Here is a 22852-nt window from a genome sequence, read left to right as displayed (position 1 = left end):
TTACCTTTTTAATAAATATTTGGTACATACTGTATTATTATAGTGTCATATATAACTGAGAAACTTATGTCTAACACTATCATAATGTGTTTTGAATATTAATGCACAGGTGAATAGATGAACATTGAAAAGGATATTAGGAAGGTGGATTGCTTACATTTTATTCCTTTAGCCTTGTAGTTATATACAGTTAAAACAGACTGCTAAAAGAACATATAGTTATTATAAAACATCATTTCTTTTTTTTCAGACTTACGTAAGTTATAGCCATTATTTTATTATGCTCTTTTTAAACAAATGTTATGACTAAATAAATGAAAATTAAAAAAAGTGTAGCAAAAATAAAACAATAAAACAATATTTTTGGTTTTGTTGTGCTACTCAGATGTACACGTGGTACTGTCTCCTTTATTGGTCTAATTTGCAATACTTATAACTACAGTAGTTCACAAATAGGAAAAAAATATTTAACTACAGGTTGAGTATCCCATATCCAAATATTCTGAAATACGGAATATTCCAAAATACGGACTTTTTTGGAGTGAGAGTGAGATAGTGAAACCTTTGTTTTCTGATGGCTCAATGTACACAAACTTTGTTTAATACACAAAGTTGTTAAAAATATTGTATTAAATGACCTTCAGGCTGTGTGTATAAGGTGTATATGAAACATAAATGAATTGTGTGAATGTAGACACACTTTGTTTAATGCACAAAGTTATAAAAAATATTAGCTAAAATTACCATCAGGCTGTGTGTATAAGGTGTATATGAAACATAAATATATTCTGTGCTTAGATTTAGGTCCCATCACCATGATATCTCATTATAGTATGCAATTATTCCAAAATACGGAAAAATCCGATATCCAAAATACGTCTGGTCCCAAGCATTTTGGATAAGGGATACTCAACCTGTATTTAGAAATTAATAAAATAAAAATCTGCACACTTACTGTATGTGCGGCAGCTACAATAATTCTTGCATCATTAATGATAATGGAGTAGCAGCACCATTTTTCATAGAAAAAAACACTGATAATATTAATTAGTAAGACAATTCTATGAAATATATATATATATATGTATATAATCAATACAGCATAGAAGGCACTCAGAGACTGTCACACGGTAAAATGATTTTTCAATGTATTGGAAAATATGCAAACGTTTTCGAGGCCAAAGCCCCGTCCTCAGGCCAATACACAAATCTATGGCTGTAGATTTATGTATTGGCCTGAGGACGGGGCTTTGGCCTCGAAAACGTTTGCATATTTTCCAATACATTGAAAAATCATTTTACCGTGTGACAGTCTCTGAGTGCCTTCTATGCTGTATTGATTATCTGATATCCTTTGGAGTGGCACCGGAGCAGCTGAATACTGTTTTTTGAGTGCCGGCAGACTGGGGATCTTATATATATATATATATATATATATATATATCTCAAACTAAAGAGTGATCAAATAATGTAATCACTCTGGCATTTAATGACCGTTAATAGGAATTCTGACCCCTCACATCAGTGTCAATGACTTCTCTTCCAGAGAGTCCCATCATAACACACATCTACAGTCTCCATACACTTCTGTGATTTTTCCGATAAGTGGCTGGATGTATCACATCCACAGTGAGATGCATTGTACCTCCTTCCCCTTAATCATAACATATCATCTTGTGATGTAAACTGAGACAATCCTAAAACTCTACCAATACTGTAACACAATTATCCACAACCAAAATTGTGGAATAAAGTAATAGGGCACATAGGATAGATGCAGTGAAGAAGAAACACTCTGTAGAGGAGAACAATTAAGTTTGTCCCACAAAGTACAATAGTAAAGATCAAAAGAAATAAAGATAATGCTAAATATCTTATAGATATCTTATAGAATCAACCACAAAGTCATACTAGAGTTAGCAATTCCCCAAAATCTCTGTGTGCAAATGCACCCTACAGATAATGTATTATCTGTACATGTTCATGTTCATTATCTGTACATGTTCATACTGTACCACTCCATCCAACGCCCCATCTTGGACATGCCAATGAAAGCCCAAACTGTGTAATTGGGGTCCATTTCCTACTGACCAGTGAACATTGCTTTCCTAAACATGTTCACAGTTTGCATAGACAGTAAATATAACCCTCAGTAAATCTTCTTGTTGCTGTTTGTTACACTGTAATGTGTCATTTACAATTTACACATTTTCGTAGTATCTGTAGTAATATTTATAGAGCGGAGAAAAGAGATTGGCATGCAGCATCTCTGCAGAGACAAACTGACACAATCTGAGGATATGGAATGCTGCCTGGGATAGATATTGTGGTTTACATAGATGAAAAAGTGCTGCTCGCCATGTGGATGAACCAGATAAGGATCCTGAGAATGATTACAGATTTACAGATTATTCCTAATTGGCCGAGATCCATATCCAGATTAAACTAAAATTTAACTGTTCAGTGTTAAGTATTAAGATTTCTGCTGGACCTGGTGGTTATATTTGAGAGGCATTATCAGCAAATTCAGCTCACTAGCTGACTAAACACCGTTTACAGGTTATAAGATTTACAGTATTACTCTATATTATCTATGTGTGTTTTATAATGTATAGAGGATACAGCCAGTCTGATCTGTTTGTCTTGATATACATGGAAAACTGACCAGTCCTACCTCTTTGTTTTATATACTGCATCAAAGCTGAATATGCAGTATAAAATAATTAGCAAAATGATGAGTTTTGCCAGAGGGAGTCGAGAGCATTGTAATATTCAAGTTTGCTGACACAACTGCACTTGTGTGGATGGCTTGACAGCTGTCAACTCAGAGACCACATTATAATTATGAACAGTTTCTTAGATTCAAGACACTGCAAAAACTCTAATCCATGCTCTCATTATCTCTCACTTTGATTGTTGCAATAGTATTCTTACTGGTCTCACAAAAAAAGACTCTTACCACTACAGTCCATTCTGAATGCATCTTACTTGTTAGACGTTCCTCATCTGTGGATCGTTCAGTCCCTCCACTGTTTATCTGTATTCTACAGTATTCCATTTAAAATACTTTTACTTGCACACAAGGTGATTAACCAAATTACATTATCTCTCACTTTGATTGTTGCAGTAGTATTCTTACTGGTCTTACCAAAAAAAGACTCTTACCACTACAGTCTATTCTGAATGCATCTTCCTTGTTAGACGTTCCTCATCTGTGGATCGTTCAGTCCCTCCACTGTTTATCTGTATACTACAGTATTCCATTTAAAATACTTTTACTTGCACACAAGGTGATTAACCAAACTACACCATTGTTCATCTCTTCACTTGTCTCAAAATATCTCCCAACCCGACCTCTTTGCTCTTCAAAATCTACGTCTCTCTTCCACATTCATTATTAACTGCTATTCACGATTGCAGTACTTTCTTGGGCTGCAACCACTCTGTGGAATACCCTCCCATGCACAAAAATATTCTACTCTAGTCTCCAAACTTTCAAGCGTTCACCGAAAACTCACCTCTTCAGACCAGCTTATTAAATTCTGGAACAGCACACATAACCTTCATAGACTTTCATGTCCAATTATATCCCCTCTGTACTGTACACACATATCTTCACAAATTTTATCTCTCTTCACTTTCCCATTCTCCCTACCCTGGCCAACATTGCTGTGTGACTATATCATACAGCCTAAAAAGAACTTTTGCAATTTGGTGGACTGTTATGCAATAGATAACACATATCCTTGTGTATTAATACATATTTCAGTATAAATTGTAAGATTGCGAGCAGGACCTTCCTACCTCTTTGACTGTCTGTTATTACTCAATTTTGTTTTATCAATGTTGTGACCAATTGTAAAGCACAACAGAATTTGCTGCACTATATAACAAGAAACTGTTAATAATAAATATTTGACAAATTTTTATTGGTGGACGGGGCCACAAATCACAACAAGTCATGTCATGGAACCACCAGATCAGGATGGCTGACCTGCTCTCTTAGAAGGCTTGGATACTTCACTGAAAATCCAGAATTTTCTGGACATTCTGGCAGAGTGTGGCAAGTATGATTAACATTGATGCACAGATAGTTGTAGACAAGCTGATGTTCTGGGAAAAGTACAATAAATATTATTTTATGTACAAGATGGTGGTTTTTAATCCAAATGGTCTCATAGCAATAGTATTGCTCTGCTAGACTGAAGTTTATTTTTTCAGCATGCATAAACTAAAGAACTGTCAACACAATAAAGTGACAATGTACTGTGGGAGAGTCACCTTCAGATGTAATAGCTGTGTTGGATGACTCCGTAATAAATATATACAATTTAATTATATTTATAATTTTATATTTGCGTTGATTATTAAAATTTCATTTTAAGTACAGTATGTCGGTGTTGTTGCTCCACTGCAATATTATGTACAAAAACTATTTAGCAAATCTTATGTACAGCAAAAGGAAGAGAAGGAGGAAGCCAAGCCAACTGTTGTGGCTAACAGGCCATGCTGATACATGATGTTCACTACAGCCACAGAGCACATATTGTGACCCGGAAGTAGAAAAAGGCATTACCATGCCCCACAGCAAAAACTGTGGTCCACGTTTGGGTCTACATTTTGCATGTATCAACAATGTGCGTGTTTAGGAAAGCAGGGTCCTTGAGAGTACTGACCAACATTAATGAGCACCCCTTAACCACCAGTCTCTATAACAGCCGGAGCCTTGCATAGGGATGGGCATTGAAGATCGATCTTTGGGAGGGGTAAGGGGGGTGTCATTGTCTATATCCAATATATTTTGGTTTTTTTTGTCAGTTGATCCTGGATACATGGTATATTCAGAAATCACAATGGTGGCAGTGATGTTCTTAACCTTCATCTCTGGCATCCCCATTGTTGCTGTACATGCACAATATTTTAGTACATTAAATGCAAAAATGCCTGCATCGCATACCTAGCCCTGTGCAGTGCCAATAATTCCACTGTGGTTGCTAGACAGTGAATCCCAAAATTTGTTGAGTTACAGGCAGGGCCGGTGCAAGGTTTCTCGATGCCCTACGCAAAACTTCAGCCTGCTGCACCTCCCCCAACCACACACCGGTCTTATTACATACAGAAAATGCTGTATAACCAAGAAAACAGGTTTTTACTGCATTTTTCTTTTAGAACATCCTGTCCAGCATGCTGACTCTAATGGGCCCTACACATTGGTCGATATCTAAGAACGATATGAATGATATTATTCAGAAAATAACAATATATAGTTCATATTGTTTAGTATGAAGGCACCGACGATGAACGATGCGTGCCCCTGCGATCGTTCATCATTGTTTTTTTATTGTTTTTCAATGCAAGCCAATTTGAATGATATCGATTCATATCGATCATCATGCAAATCGCACTAATCGTCCAGAGTGTAGGGCCTATTAGTGGGAACTTCAGGACAGGTTGCTGCTATAATGCTGCAGTTGCTCTACCCAGGGTGCTCAAGAACCACTAGACAAGGGCTGGATTAATCCTTTTGGGGACCCAAGGCACTTAAGACAGGTGCTGTGCCTGCAGGTTGGGTATGAGTGACCGGCAGTCAGCATCCCTCTACCAGGATACCAGCAGCAAAATGCCGGCGGGGGAGGCGAGCGCAAGAAAACTCTTGTGGGCTCGCTGCGGTCGCCACAGGTTCTATTCCCACTCTATGGGTGTCGACTGTCGGGATTCTCAAGAGTTGGGATGTAAGTGGAGATGTTGTGGCCGCTGGTCTCCTGACCGCCAGTCACATAACTACATCCAATGCCTGTTGTTTCTACAATCCCTTGTGTATGTATATACATATATATGTGTGTGTGTGTGTGTGTGTGTGTGTGTGTGTGTGTGTGTGTGTGTGTGTGTGTAAAAAAAAGGCTAATGCTGCTCCTCACCTGTTTGGGGGGAATTCAAGTCTTTTGCATGCTGGCAGACACTATATGGTGCCCAACCAAGCAGTTCAAGTGTTGCTTCATCTGGGCGTGCACAGCCACTGGCTCTGACATTACTGTTATATGTCATATGACTGTATGTTGACACTCCCAAACCATAGGGCATCTGCTGGTCCCCCAAAAAATACAGGGATGGTAAATCCCTGAATTATGTGAATCTATGGAAGGAAGGAAGGAATGGGGGGTAAAAGGTATATACACAATATGTAAAAAAAATCAGTGCAAGATAATTAAAAGAAAGTTCTTATCTGAGTCAGAGGTCAGCAGCAATTCGCAATGCGTTTTATCACACAGACTTCATCAAGGGGTCCCTTGATGAAGTCTGTGATGAAACGCGTTGGCAATTAGTCGCTACCCCCATTCCTTCCTTTTATATATATATATATATATATATATATATATATAGATATATATAGATAGCAACAGCAACTGGATGGTATGGCACTCCAAGCGTCTCAATAAATCAAATTCAAACCAACATAGTCATTCCCTATGTTGGTTTGAATTTGATTTATTGAGACGCTTGGAGTGCCGTACCATCCACTTGCTGTTGCTGTTGCTTCCTCGTTCAGGCACCCAGCGCATAACTACTATTGACGGGAGAGCTGGACCTCCAGTTGTGTATATATATATATATATATATATATATATAAATGTAATTTATTTCCCCCTTCCAGAAACACAGGTAGCAACTCCAGCCCTCATAAATTTTAAAAATGCACACTCACCCCGCCCTTTATTGTATAGATTTAATAACCCCCCACCCCTTAAGTATCTCCCCCCTTTCACCCCCAACCTTTATATATTAAGTGAAGCTCTCACTTACCCAAAGATCCCCCGGTCCTTAATCCTGCTGTGTCTGGTACAATATGAGGGATCCGACCCCTTGTGCAGGCTGTACACAGTGATCGCAGTCTGTGTTGCGATAATGAAGGGTTGGGCAGGAGAGGTGGTCTGTAATATTCAGGATGCAGTCGCGGGGGGTTGTTATGCGGAGGGGGGGTGTAAAATGCAAGGTGAGATCGCTGGAGTCTGTATTGCGGGTCGGCAATATGTGGAGCATTTCCGTGGAAAGGAGCAGAAGACAGTTGCTAGAATAACATGGGTTACATTCACACTGACAGTGCAGCAGGGATGCCTCAGTCGGCCAACTGTTATCAGCCGGCAGCACTGACAGTGTGAATGTAACCCGTCAGCAGCGGCTCTAATACTCTATGCACATAGAGTAAGCAACATGCTGCCGGCTATTGTTACAGTTGTTCTAGCAACTGTCTTCTGCTCCTCTCTGCAGTAATGCTCCACATATTGCAAGGGACAAAAAGGGAAGCATTGATAGGCAGTATGAGCTGCCGCCGTCCAGTGGGCTGCAACCATAGGCAGCTGCCTAAAGCTGCCTAGTGGTAGCACCGCCCTGGTTACAGGTTGAGTTTTTGACTTGTGGTTTTGCACTGCATATAGGGCCTTATTCAGATGCAGTTGCAAAGCGGTTATTGTATGCAAATTGGTAAAAAAAAATTGTGCAGTGCGCATGTGCAGTGATTAGCACAAAGGAATCAGTCGCACATTGAGCGATAGTAAGACAGCATTTGGGGGTTGTAACAGGGAGTGGTTGATAAACGCAGGTGTGTCATGGCCATTCAGATGACGTTTTTTGGGTGTGCGTAAATTAGCGGTTGCAATCTTACTTGCTTCTGGAGAGCTCTCTGCGTTCCGGGAGAGCAGCTCAACTTGCATGTCTACAGAGGCACTCCTAATCTGCGTCATGATCTGATTTGCGAAGATGTTACCAATGTATAAGCAGTTGTACGCCATTGAACTGAAATGATGCGACAGCAGTGGGCGTCCCTATGCTCAGGTTAGCTTCTGCCCATATTAGCATATTATCGCAATTGCAAACGGTAAAAGATAGCAACAGCAATCACAAGAACAACCACATCTATATTAGGCCCAGATCTGCTGTAGTAAATAGTTCAGAAGTAGTCTATGGAAATCTTTGGGCTATGCTTCACCATTATTTTGAATATATGAAAGTCATCACTGCAAATTCTGCCGTAGCTACAAAGCACATCTATTGTAACTTATGCTTCAGGCTGAAATGGAGAACTCCAAGGTATTAAGTGTATTTCATTTTCTGCACTATGAAAAATGTAAGTCAGTATGTCCCCACTGCAGTGACATATATACAGCCTGCTTTGTACTCTGACAAATAGTCTGCACTGACATTTTACCTCTTACTAAAAAGTTTACACCCAATATTGGAAATATTGTTATGTTGGCCCACAAGGAGCATTTGATATATAATAGCACTAAAATAGCACCTCGTATAATCTTAACATTACATTTTAATATGCATTGCTGAGTTCTCCAGAGAATCCTGTTTGATATTTGTTACAATTTGCCATCTTTTGGTTTAAAATGTTTTCTTGTTTTTGAGGAAGAATAAATGCTAAACTAAGTTAATACTTAACTTTATGTAAATCTTTTTTGTGAGCTGTTTGATATCACACTAGGCCAAATTACAGCTATTTTTATGTGTCCGTGTCCTCAGCAATAACTTTTTTGTCTACTTTTCAAAAGATCCTGTATTTTACTTTTGATTACATTATGACATTATTAGAGGAAAAAATAAACTTTTGTTCTTTTCACTGGATAGAGTAGTTGCCAATTTGCACCTGGAGAAAATACTGGCTGCTTCACCATGTTGCATACCAGTGACGTGTGTAAGGTGAGATGAGGCAGGTAGCCTTCTCAACCATTTACCTCACTGCACGTCCCTGTTGCATACAAATACTGGGCAGTTTTATTTAAACACTACAATTTACAGTTTCGCTAGAATGCATCCTACTCTCAGATCTAAATCAATGCACACATTTTAAATTTGCTCAATTGCAGCACTACATGGTTTAACAAAAGGCAGTCTTCCTAACTAGACTTATTCTTAACTCTAAATTAGATCCTTGGGGCTGATTATTTTACCGTAATATGAAATTGTCCACCATGCATACTGAACACCAATACAAAATGTCCTCCCTATGGCGGATCTTCTTCTTGACGTCAAGCTCTTTTTGCTTGTATACATTTTATTTTATTTCCATTGTGTATGCTTTTTCTATCATTTTTGTCATAATACAGGAAATAGTATTGTGCTACAGTCTTTGTTCTCTTGGCACATTCCCCATATTTTTTAAAAACATTACTGAAATGATGAAGCTGCCATCAACAATTATGGGGGGGGGAGCAGGTTGCATAGTGGAAAAGGTGACCTTGGTACAGGGAATGCAAGATCTACATTGACCCTTGGCCTAATTGCAGCACACATCCTGCACCCACTACAGTAGTAGAAATGGGGAAGTTAAACTGGATATTATAGAACTATTGTGCTTCAGTTGGTCCAGAGTGATAGAAAGCAACATTGACATGCACTAACTCTTGGTTGGGAAAGTTATTTTGATATCAATGTAGTGATGTCACAGGATTTTCAATTGAAATGAGGAAACAGAACATAGTGTCTTTTTAGAACACTTTACGGTACAATCACTGTGCCAGGAGCAGAATTAAATGGTTTCTTTCTGATTTTTGCAGCTGTAAAAAAATTTGGGGCAGGTACATAGGAGACCACATGCAACACCCCCATAAAAGGGGAGACTCTTCACCTACTGATAATGTTAGTTGCAGTCTACTAAACAATGTATCCAATTGTGAAATACCATCTGGGACTGTTTACAAAGTAGAATATTTGGGTATAGTGAAACCCTTTGTATAGCCCTCCATAGCTTGACTGAAATGCACAAGTGTTGAGAAAAATTTGTTTTGCATTGTGCCTTTCTCACAACAATGCTAATGGTTAGGGAAGTCTTTAAGCTACTCCCTAATGGCAATTTGAAAATAAGCAGCTCATATTTATAAGAATATACTTATGGGGCATGTCACTTTTTACGACAGCCATTTTTCCTCACGTTTTTACTGCATGCCACTGGGCTGTACTTAAAAATAATTTCATGTCCTATATAAGCTTCATTTTGTTCATTTTGTTATGTGTTATTGTTAATAATTAATCGGAAAGGAAGTACTCCACCATTGTTTACTTGTTTTTAAAAAAAACAGCAGTAGAAAGTCCTTTATCTTATATGAAATATTCACAATTTTAGTTTATTTATCCTAACACTATGTATGTGTTGTAAAATTATAACTGTGGTAAACAATTTTTGAGGTTTTGGAATTCTTTTGAATAACTCTACTGTTGATTTGATTTTGTTTATTCTTAAAAAAGCACTCATGCTGAATTTAAATTCTTCAGAGCCAAGCTTATACTCCTGTGAAGCAGATGTAAATCCTTGTGGAGACGATGCCTACTGTAATCAAACAAGCACACCTGCTTTTTGTCACTGTAAGACTGGCTTCCAAAGGAACGTGAAGAACAGACAATGTGAAGGTAGGTGCTTCAGATGGTGTGTCAAAAATCGAGTTAGCTTGGATGTGAAAAACGTGATTTACATTCTAAGCGCTGTTGGTTTATTACAGGAAAAGCAGCAGTCTGTTTATAGGGACAAGTTAATTCTCCATGCGTAACAGAAGCAAGCATCACATCGCATAATGAAGAATTGCTATAGCCAAAATGTAGTAGCGGCAGTTTACACTTGAAAGGAATTAAAGAGTTTAATTCAGCAGTGAATTAGCAATGCCAATTAATTAAATGAACATCATAAGATATTGCAGAATTTAATGACAAAATGCATTTTAGTCAACATCACAGTGTTTATACTGATGAGTATTTGTAATATACAAAAATCTAGGCACATGTTATCTGTGGATTATTTTTAATGTATAGAGAACAACTTAATTAAAGAGGAAAATATTCATATGCATATAGCAAAGTTAGAACTGCTTAGAAGCAGAAAATGAAGAGTTTTATCCACACTCTAGGAATTGTAGTCAGGGAAATGCACAATGCAGACACCATTGGACATTGTAGAGTGAGTGTGGCAGTTCACATTTTACAAACATGGTGAATAAAACAAAAATATGGCTGAAATTACATAATAGAACCTCACTAAACCAGGCTGTGCTCATATTATTACTACTCTTTCTGACTTGGTCATTTAATGGCTGATTCATTTAAAGACATTAGCTACCAACTGGCATCGTCCAAACTCTTTCCTACTACTTAAAGATACAACATGAAAATGACGAGACCGCTTAGTTTGTTAGTGGGTCACCCGTTTATTCGATCATACTGAAAGGTACCCTGAGGATTTTTATTAAATGCCTGGACTCAGTACAAAGAGATCAGGGGAGCCTCACAATCCTAAAGAAAACTTTGATAATAATGTTCTTGCTGGAGCACAGTGACACAGTGGTTAGCATAAATGTCTCTTTACACTTGGGTCATGTTTTTTTGTCCCCAACCACTACATGGGTGGAGTTTGCATGTTCTCCTGTTGTTTGCATTGGATTTTACCAGGTGATACAATTTTCTTCCACCGTTCAAAAACATGTTACAAACATAATGGGATTCTGATGGGGATAAAAGAATTGCCTCCTCAATAGAAAACACACAGCAATTAAAGTTCCTCTTTTGAACTCCATTCCTTTGCCTTTCAATTTTAATGGTGACAGAGCTGGGCAGATACTCTATGCCCCAAAAGTCCAATTTTTCTCAGGACTTTCAAAGTTCCAATTTAGGGAACTGGTTGTGACCTTTATGGTGTTTGTTGAAGGACTGGAGTATCCCATGGGTGGAACAGAGTTGGGGCCTGAAAATGTCAGATTAGCCCAATATATATTTAATCAGGTTGGCTAAAGATTAGAATATATTTATATGTATACATATATATATATATATATATATATATAGGTTGAGTATCCCTTATCCAAAATGCTTGGGACCAGAGGTATTTTGGATATGGGATTTTTCCGTATTTTGGAATAATTGCATACCATAATGAGATATCATGGTGATGGGACCTAAATCTAAGCACAGAATGCATTTATGTTTCATATACACCTTATACACACAGCCTGAAGGTCATTGTAGCCAATATTTTTTATAACTTTGTGCATTAAACAAAGTGTGTGTACAGTCACACAATTCATTTATGTTTCATATACACCTTATACACACAGCCTGAAGGTAATTTAATACAATATTTTTAATAACTTTGTGTATTAAACAAAGTTTGTATACATTGAGCCATCAAAAAACAAAGGTTTCACTGTCTCACTCTCACTAAAAAAAAGTCCGTATTTCGGAATATTTGGATATGGGATACTCAACCTGTATATATATAACTAATATTAGCAGAAACACAGGTTTACTGAATGGACAAGCTGCATTGATCTGATCTGCACACACTGAAGTGAATGTTGATATTAACATTTATCTGCCAATAGAATCTGATTGGCTATTTAATTACATTGTAACATAGAGCAGCTCAGTGTTGCAGCAGACATAAGTCTTGCTAAGATGTTATTTGTTTAAGTTTTACTGACTTGGAGAACGGCCAGCTGTCTGTCACATTTAGAAGAAAAATTGCAATGGGTCTCTAGCTGATGCCTAAATGCAGTGGCTGTCTAGGTCATTGCAGGGACTCCAAGCTCTGTAGTGTATACATAAACTTGACCTGTCACTTCCAGGGATCAGTCACATCAATAGCAGGTTCATTAGACATTTAAAATGCCAAGTCTTATTAGCAGACATAAAGAAAAACAAATCAGAGAACTAGTAGATCTGCTACTGAAATTAGCTGGGCTGGTTTTAGAATGTCTTTCATATATATGACTGGTTTCTCCACATATTGCAGACTAACGCACTGTAAGTCAGCACGATGTACATTTTTATTTGATCTACCTACAGTTGAAGCAGTTGTTTTGTGGGCTGCCTCATGACTTCATGATTTAACTGGTTCCTACATTATCATGAATATCATTTCAGCACACAGAATGGTGTGAAAAGTGAAGCACAGTGTTGAAAGTGCTCTACGATGCAGACTCCATGTTGCTATTCATCAAGGGAAGCTTCATTCCCTGTACCAAGATGGCCACTGAAGCTACTACTGAGCATGTGCAGAGTCATCTTGAGACTATGGGGGTCATTCCGAGTTGTTCGCTCGCAAGCTGCTTTTAGCAGCTTTGCACACGCTAAGCCGCCGCCTACTGGGAGTGAATCTTAGCATAGTAAAATTGCGAACGAAAGATTCGCAATATTGCGAAAAGACATCTCTGTGCAGTTTCTGAGTAGCTCCAGACTTACTCGGCATCTGCGATCAGTTCAGAGCTTGTCGTTCCTGGTTTGACGTCACAAACACACCCAGCGTTCGCCCAGACACTCCCCCGTTTCTACAGCCACTCCTGCGTTTTTCCCAGAAACGGTAGCGTTTTTTCCCACACGCCCATAAAACGGCCTGTTTCCGCCCAGAAACACCCACTTCCTGTCAATCACATTACGATCGCCTGAACGAAGAAAAAGCCGCAAGTAAAATACCTAACTTCATAGCAAATTTACTTGGCGCAGTCGCAGTGCGAACATTGCGCATGCGCACTAAGCGGAAAATCGCTGCGATGCGATGAAATTTACCGAGCGAACAAATTGGAATGCCCCCCTATGTGAGAGTGCCACAGTGGGAGAGAGTAGTCTTCCACATAGCTCCAGTAAGACCTGTGATTAACAGCTAATTTAACCACGTTTCCAGCATTCTTGCACTGCTACCCAATACCTACATACACTCACCTGCTAATGATCTGTATGACACCTCACTCAATTTCATTTACCAGTGTGTTGAACAGTGAGTATGGCTTCACCTGCTTTATCTTCAATAAACTCGCTCCACTGGTTAAGTAACTGGGCTGTTTGTAGGTGTAAGGCATCTGCTGGTGTGATTAGAAACTCTGCTACAGCCTGACACCTGTACACACAAATTTCCAACACACAGTATCTGAGGTTTTGTGAGGAATATTGTTCCTACACTAATATCTGTGACTATTGTTGGACTGGTATCTTTCCCTGCTCTGCTATACACAATAGTGGTTGTCAATTCAGCCCAGATTAGTGGGACAGAGGCTTAACAGACACATTCTCTCTAGGTATCCTGTGGGATGTGAGATAATGTTTCTGGTGGGTACTGCCAGTTCTGATTATTTGAGAAATTACTTTTAATCCAAGAAAGCAATGTTTGTTTTTCCTGTCCAAGAAGCGCTGAAACGATACAACAAGCTGCAAGTGTTTAGATACAAATGTCAGCAATAGCCTGGGAAGCAGAGACATAACATTACTAATCAGAGCTGGGACCTGGATACTCTACCATATTTTATATTATTGATTTTTCTCTAGTAGTTATATAATGTACTTCTGAATTTCTCCAAGTGTTATTTTATAAACAGCTGGCTTTTACAAGAGGCATAGTGCATTCCCTGCTGTACTGTACATTATAGGGATATTACTGACTTAGCAGTTCAATGATTATATAAAACCTTTTTATACAAAATCCAAGATGACTTTTAATATCTGTAGAACAGGGGTGGCCAACCAGTCAGTGACAAAGAGCCAAAAAACCTTGTTAGGTACGTCAAAGAGCCGACATCGAGCCGATGGCGCGCATGCAAAAATGGAATGTGGCCTTGTGCCTGCTAGACCACACCCCTGGTATAAAAGTCATTGAAAAAGCCAGAACGACATAAAATATTTTTTTTAACGCCAAATCCATTGAAAAAGCCACTTTCACATAATAAACTTCAGCTCCCCCATGTGTCACTCCAGCCAGCTCCCCCATGTGTCACTCCTGCTAGCACCCTCCTATGTCACTCCAGCCAGCTCCCCCGTGTCACTCCAGCCAGGTCTCCCATGTGTCACTCCACTACTGCCAAGACTCTGCTGTGTCACTCCAGTCAGGTCTCCCATGTGTCACTTCAGCCAGCTCTCCCATGTGTCACTCCAGCCAACACCCTCCTGTCACTCCAGCCAGCTCTTCCATGTGTAACTCCTGCTAGCACCCTCCTATGTCACTCCAGCCAGCTCCCCCGTGTCACTCCAGCCAGCTCTCCCATGTGTCACTACTGCCAAGACCCTGCTGTGTCACTCCAGCCAGGTTTCCCATGTGTCACTACTGCCAACACCCTGCTGTGTCACTCCAGCCCGCTCTCTCATGTGTCACTCCTGCCAACACCCTCCTGCCACTCCAGCCAGCTCTTCCATGTGTCACTCCTGCTAGCACCCGCCTATGTCACTCCAGCCAGCTCCCCTATGTCACTCCAGCCAGCTCTCCCATGTGTCACTCCTGCTAGCACCCTCCTATGTCACTCCAGCCAGCTCGCCCATGTGTCACTCCTGCCACCACCCTCCTATGTCACTCCAGCCAGCTCTCCCATGTGTCACTCCTGCCAACACCCTCCTGTCACTCCAGCCAGCTCTTCCATGTGTCACTCCTGCTATCACCCTCCTATGTCACTCCAGCCAGCTCTCCCATGTTTCACTCCTGCTACCACCCTCCCGCATCACTCCTGCCAGGACCCTCCTGTGTCTCTCCAGCCAGCTCTGCCATGTGTCACTCTAGCCCACACTTATGTATCACTACAGCCCCCCCCCCCATCAACTCATGCCATTGCGGCAGTCCCTAATGTTTCCTCTGTTTGCTTGTGGGTGTCTCACCTCTAGTATCTGGCTCCTTCAGTTTTCAGTCCCTGTAGTGCTGCTGCGTGTCTGGCTGGAGTGCATCGGTTTCTGTATCTATTGTGGTCACATGATTTAGAGTGTTGGGAGCCACATTTGAATAAAGAAAGAGCCACATGCGGCTCAAGAGCCACAGGTTGGCCACCGCTGCTGTAGAATATAAAAGTTTAACAGTAAATTGATGACCCTAAGGCTCTCTGGTTATCAGTGACAACATCAGAACTATTTAAACAAGTAATACTTAAAGGCATTTACATATATTCATTTCACTTATGTTTTATTTTATAATATGCTGGGGCAGGGGCTGATTGGGAACAAAAAGCGGCCCTGGAAAAAATTGTACTAGTTGCCCCACATGGGCAGGATCAGAGGTGTAAGGTCTAGCCATGGCAGCAGCACCCTCCCCCCAAGACTTTCCAGATAGTGGGCATGTCTAGCATCAAGGGGGAAGTTAAATGGAAATAAAATTAAATATTATGAGCACATTATATGATACACCTTCAGAATTTAGAAAACTATATAATTATTTAGAAAGATATATTTTCTTGCTTATTACACCAACCGTATCCCAATCAATATTCACTCAATCTTATATGTCAGCCAAGCAGGCAGACAGAGCATACACTAGATCATCTGCAATCACAGGCTAAGTGGCAAAGTAATTTTCATATATGCAAATTATTTTGCATCTTATTCATTATGTCTATAAATAGGACCACAAACAAAACAGGCCCTGCGCGTGCGTCGGCCCACCGGGAATCTTCCCTGTGAGCCCTATGGCCAATCCGCCTCTGTGCTGGGGCAAGATCTACACACTGTATGGCTTCTCATGGAGATCACATGTGACATTCAACAGATATACTGTGCTAGCAACCTGTGTAAAGAGTCCATACTGTACCTTCAAACCCTATCTCTTCTTAAAAATTGGGATCCTTCACATTTCTGCTGCGGGGTATACTGGGCTCCACAAGGATAGACATAGGGTTGTAGAGTAGGATCTTGATCCGAGGCACCAACAGGCTGAAAAGCTTTGACTGTTCCAAGAATGCATAGCGCCGCCTCCTCTATAACCCCGCCTCCCTGCACAGGAGCTCAGTTTTGTAGTTGGTGCCGCAGATAGCAGGCACATAACAGAGGGGCTGCTCTGGGCAGCCCTAAGAAGAGCTTTTTGAGAAGAAAAGTGAAGACTTCAAGGGCTGCAGCAGTGTGTATATGTCTTTTGACATTCACTGCTGCGGCTCCATCTCTTCCCAGCGGCGCTGTACACTCCCGAGCCCTGGTTGCCGGGTAACTACAGCAGTAGGCTCCGGTTTTCCTCCATGGTCAGGCACACACGATGGGGGCTCTCCGGGATCACGTGGCCGCGCTTCGGGAGGTGGTGAGTGGGTCCCGCTTGCCATACTTTATTGCGATACGGCACGGTCAGTGGGAGGCAGGCCGCGCGCGCTGGCGGTGGACACTGTGGCAGTACAGGCGATCCCACTAGATCACCAGGGCATGGGTGCAGGTCAGGTTTTCCCTTAAAATAATTTTAATAGTAGCCCACAGTACCCGGTGGTTTTGCCAGCAGGAGGATAAGGCTTAGACCTGGAGCCCCTCCTCCAGCCCCAGGGCGCCATTTCCCGCAAATGTTCCCGCCCTGGAGCTGTATATCTGTCTCTCCCTCACTCCCTGTCAGTGTCTGGGCGCCATTTCTCTTAGCTACACTGTTCCTGGGACTGCTTGGGCAAATCCTCCTGTGTAAAGCCGCCTGGTTGTCAGCGCTGTGACTTTACATGACACTTAAGTATTCTACCTGCCTATTAGACAGTGTTAGTTAAGAAAGAGTGCATTTAGTCAGGGTTTTCTAGTATAATTACCCTGTGATATACATCCAGTTCTTACTGTGCAGTGTTATATCTATTGACTACATAGCTATATAAGCTGGTCCAGTGCAGTATTATTGTTAGTAATAACCTCTGCATTGTACAACTGTGACTATCTGTGTGTGCATTAGCTTGCTGAGTGGTTTCCATTTTGTATCTCTCACACATACTTGCTATCCCTATATTCTATAACCTGAGGCGGCTTGGTGCGTCAGGTTTTATATTTATATAGGATTTTCACAAGATATACTTTAAACGTATTTTTCTCTGTGATTTTAGTCACTCCTATATCTCTGCTTGTGCTGACTACACTGCGCAGGGGTTTGGGTAAGAGGTATTGTGCTGCTGCCAATTGTACTGTGTTAACTGATACTGCAAGTTATATCATGTCTGCTTCTGAAGGTAACGGTTCTGGGGCGGAACACACTGCAGGTGTTGCTGAAGCCACAGATCCATATGAGGAGAATATAGCAGCTGTGGGCTCTGGTTCTGGGGGCTCCTTGCCCCCCAGTGGGACTGTGGCAACAGAGGTACATAATGACCCACCGTGGGCTGCTTTTTCCACGCTTCTGCATACGCTAGTTAATAAACTAACACCCCCTAAGGGACCCCCTATGCCAGTGCAACCGTATGTGGTCCCTGCAGCTAACCCGCCGTGGGCGGACAATTTATCTGCTCAATTGAAAAAGTTGAACCAGTCCCTGACTACTAAAAAGTCTGACCCTCACTCGCCCACCCCAAGGAGTCCTCTAAGCAAGCTCTTATCTCCTCACAATACACTGCTGTCACTCACACCTCGTCTGATGAAGATGGCACTTACACTGACCCCACAGATTCTAACACAGATACTGCTGATGGGGAGGGTAGTTCACATGTGGATGTTCCTGATCTTTTGGAGGCTATTAAGTTGATTTTACAGATTACGGATGATCCCGAGCCATCTGTCCCTCCTAAGAAACCAGATAGGTTCAAGTGTCAGAAGGTGGTTAAACAAGTTTTACCTCACTCTGACCACCTAGTGGATATACGTCAGGAACCCTGGGAAAACCCGGGTAAGAAGTTTGTGCCTCAAAAGAAGATGCTGGCTTGCTATCCCCTCACGCCAGATCTGTCTAAAAATTGGGAAACGTCTCCTCCAGCAGACTCACATGTGGCTAGGATGGTGGTTTCCTCAGCTCTACCTGTCACTACCGTCACGTCTCTAAAAGAGCCTACGGATAAACGTGTGGAGGGTTGTCTGAAAGTGATTTACACTCTCACGGGTGCTGCACAAAGGCCCACTATTGCAGCAACATGGGCTGCACAGGCTATTGAAGCATGGGCCTTGGAGTTAGAAGCTGAAATCTCTTCTGACCATGCTAGATAATGCTTGTCATATATTGTCACAGCTTCTCACTATATTAAAGAGGTGGCTTCTGATGCCGGTATCCTAGCAACCAAGGCCTCTACTACATCAGTCCTGGCTCGCCGGATATTGTGGCTGAGATTCTGGTCTGTGGATCTGGACTCTAGAAAAACCCTGGAGGTACTCCCTTTCAAGGGAGATATTCTGTTTGGGGAGGACTTAAATAAGATAGTGGCTGACTTGGCTACTGCCAAAACTGCCTGTCTGCCAAGTACCGCTCCTTCTGTGTCGAAGGCTAAAGGTACGTCCTTTCGCCCCTTTCGACCTTCAGGTAAAGCAAGAGGTCGGGCGTACAACAAGCAGGCCCGCACTTCCAAACCTGGTAAGCCAAAGCCCAAAAGACCGATAACCCTGCCGCATGACGGGGCGGGCCTCCCCCTGGGGGTTCCCAGGGTGGGGGGCCGGCTTCTAGGGTATACTCAGGAATGGTTGAAGACCACTTCAGATGCCTGGGTACGGGATGTCGTCAGTCGAGGTTACGCCATAGCCTTCAAAAACCGACCCCCTCATCGATTTTGCCGGACAGACATCCCGTTGGACCAGACAAAGGCAAACACTCTACATTCAGTGGTACAGACCCTCCTGGATACAGGAGTCGTAGTACAGGTGCCTCTTGCGCAGAGGAGCCGGGGGTACTATTCTCTGCTGTTTCTAGTCCCGAAACCGAATGGGTCCTCCCGGCCCATTCTCAACCTCAAGGCATTGAACAGGTTTGTGAAGGTTTCCAAGTTCTGTATCGAAACCCTTCGCTCTATAGTTCTGGCCTTGGAACCTGGGTACTACATGGTCTCCCTGGACATACAGGATGCTTACCTGCATATTCCTATAGCAGCGTCACATCAGCAATACCTGAGGTTTGCGATTGGCAACCTCCATTACCAGTTTCAGGCGTTACCTTTTGGTTCGGGCGTTACCTTTTGGCTCTGAGAGTCTTCACCAAAGTTATGGCGGTGTATATTGGTGGTACTCCGCCGTCAAGGGGTCAGGATACTGCCGTCTCTAGACGACTTGTTAATCCTGGCAAATTCCCCAGAACTTCTCCTACGTAATCTGGATATAACTGTCCGGTTTCTACAAGACCACGGGTGGCTCATCAACTGGAAGAAATCCTCCCTGGTTCCCGCTCAGAACATGGTGCACCTGGTAGCACTATTGGACACTCACAACCAGAGGTTGTTCTTGTCTCAGGAGAAAGTCCTGAAGCTTAAGGACAGGATTCGTTGCTTCCTTTCTCGTCCGCAAGTGTCGATACATTCGGCGATACAGGTGCTGGGCCTCATGGTATCAGCATTCGACATAGTGGAGTATGCTCAATTCCATTCTCGCCCATCTCCAGAAGCTGATTCTAGCCAAGTGGGATGGCCTGCCTCACCGGATCAGGTCTCACATGATCTCATTGACTCCGGAGGTCCGTCTGTCGCTACTCTGGTGGCTCCAGGACCGACAATTGTGCAGGGGCCATCCGTTCTGGATATCCAACTGGGTCCTGTTGACGACATATGCCAGTCTAAGAGGTTGGGGCGTGGTGCTGGAGCAACACTCCCTTCGGGGTCGGTGGACCAAGGAGGAATCCCTCCTCTCGATCAACATTCTGGAATTGCGGGCGGTCTTCAATGCGTTGAACCTGGCCCAGCATTTAATTCAGAACCGTCCTGTTCAAGTACAGTCAAACAACGCCACCACAGTGGCTTACATAAATCATCAAGATGGCACTCGAAGCCGTTTGGCAATGAAGGAAGTCTCACGGATTCTACATTGGGCGGAACGCCATCTACCGGCCATATCGGCAATATTCATTCCAGGAGTCCTGAATTGGGAAGCGGAATTTCTCAGTCATCAGGACGTACGTGCCGGCGAGTGGGGCCTCCATCCAGAAGTGTTTCAACTCCTAGTGGGAAAGTGGGGCCTTCCAGACGTAGATCTGATGGCGTCTCGACACAATCGCAAGGTTCCGGTCTTCGGAGCAAGGACAAGGGATCCTCAAGCAGCATTCGTGGATGCGCTGGCGGTGCCGTGGAGGTTTCGGCTGCCGTACGTGTTCCCTCCGGTGTCACTCCTGCCCAGGGTAATTCGGAAGTTCAAGCAAGAAAAAGGAAATCTGCTTCTCATAGCTCCGGCGTGGCCCAGACAGCACTGGTTCTCAGACCTGCAAGGCCTATCGTCAGAGCGTCCACTTCTATAACGCCCAGACCTCCTCGTTCAGGGCCGCTGTGTCTACCAGGACCTGGCCCAGCTGTTTTTGACGGCGTGGCTCTTGAAGCTTCCGTCTTAAGGGCTAAAGGGTTTTCTGAGGCGGTCATTAAAACTATGTTGCGGGCCCGGAAACCGGCTTCGGCTTGGATTTACTATAGGGTCTGGCATTCTTACTTTGTTTGGTGCGCATCTTACGATTATGACACTTCCAAGTTTAGTATAGCCAAGTTGTTGGCTTTTCTTCAGCAGGGCCTGGACTTAGGCCTGCGTCTGGCCTCCCTCAAGGTTCAAATATCTGCCTTGTCGGTGTGGTTTCAGAGAAAAATTGCGACCTTACCTGATGTGCATACCTTTACTCAGGGTGTGTTGCGTATCCAACCTCCCTATGTCCCGCCTGTGGCTCCTTGGGACTTGTTGATGGTTTTGGAGGCGTTACAAGAGTCTCCATTTGAACCTCTTGGTTCAGCTGACCTTAAGTGGCTTTCCCTTAAGGTGGTGTTTCTGCTGGCTATTGCTTCAGCTAGAAGAGTGTCGGATTTGGGTGCCTTTTCCTGTAGTTCCCCATATCTGATATTTCACCATGACCGGGCGGTTCTTAGGACTCGTCCCGGATATTTACCTAAGGTGGTTTCTTCGTTCCACCTTAACCAGGAGATTGTGGTTCCGGTACTTGTTTCTCCTGATCTGTCTCCCAAAGAGCGGTCTTTGGATGTGGTACGGGCTCTCCGTATCTATGTGAAGAGTACTGCTTCCATTAGAAAATCTGATTCTCTCTTTGTGCTGTTTGGATTTCACAAACGGGGCTGGCCTGCTCACAAGCAAACTTTGGCTAGATGGATTAGAATGGTGATTGCACATGCTTATGTGAGGGCTGGTCTCTCAGCACCTGCTCACATTACGGCCCATTCTACTTGGTCTGTTGGACCTTCTTGGGCGGCCTGCCGTGGTGCGACCCTTGAACAATTGTGCAAGGCGGCTACGTGGTCCTCTGTGAACACGTTCACAAGGTTCTATGCATTCGATACTGCCACTTCCCAGGATGCTTCCTTTGGACGGAGGGTTCTTATGCCCGCTACAGTGCGTCCCCTCCCATAAGGAACTGCTTTAGGACATCCCCTATGCCTATCCTTGTGGAGCCCCGTGTACCCCGCAGCAGAAAACGAGTTTTATGGTAAGAACTTACCTTTGTTAAAACTCTTTCTGCGAGGAACACTGGGCTCCACAAGGCGCCCACCCTGACGCACTTAGCTTCTTTGGGTTGGTATTGCATTAGCCGCTGACACTTCTCCTGTCGTAAGAGTGTGGTGTATGTGGCTACTAACCATTGTCGTCTCTTTTCCTGCTACTGCATTGGGCTGGTTAACTAAAAACTGAGCCCCTGTGCAGGGAGGCAGGGTTATAGAGGAGGCGGCGCTGTGCATTCTGGGAACAGTCAAAGCTTTTCAGCCTGTTGGTGCCTTTGATCAAGATCCTACTCTACACCCCTATGTCTATCCTTGTGGATCCCAGTGTACCTCGCAGAAAGAGTTTTAACAAAGGTAAGTTCTTACCATAAAACTCGTTTTTATGTGGCATGACAGATTAGTGATTTGTTGACTCCGTATATAAATGAATATTATTTTTTTAAGCTCTTAAATCAGTTATTCCAGCACACTTTGAAAATAATATATATATATATATATATATATATATATATATATACACACACACACACACACAGAAGTGATTTACATACATCTTAATTGAAAATAGC

The 22852-nt window shown here is 42.5% G+C and overlaps 1 protein-coding gene across 1 annotated transcript in view; it reads left to right on the top strand.

The window, feature by feature from the left end:
- Positions 1-22852, top strand: part of LRP1B (LDL receptor related protein 1B) — a 1835733-nt gene that overhangs the window by 1710200 nt on the left and 102681 nt on the right. Inside the window, exon 75 of the mRNA XM_063932605.1 lies at positions 10273-10407. Within this exon, the coding sequence (XP_063788675.1) occupies positions 10273-10407 (135 nt within the window). The remainder of the gene's footprint in view (positions 1-10272; positions 10408-22852) is intronic.

Source organism: Pseudophryne corroboree, chromosome 7, assembly GCF_028390025.1.
Source record: "Pseudophryne corroboree isolate aPseCor3 chromosome 7, aPseCor3.hap2, whole genome shotgun sequence".
NCBI classification, from domain to species: Eukaryota; Metazoa; Chordata; class Amphibia; order Anura; family Myobatrachidae; genus Pseudophryne; species Pseudophryne corroboree.
The sequence above is the reverse complement of the archived record's forward strand: the minus strand, read 5'-3'. Positions and strand labels throughout refer to the sequence as shown.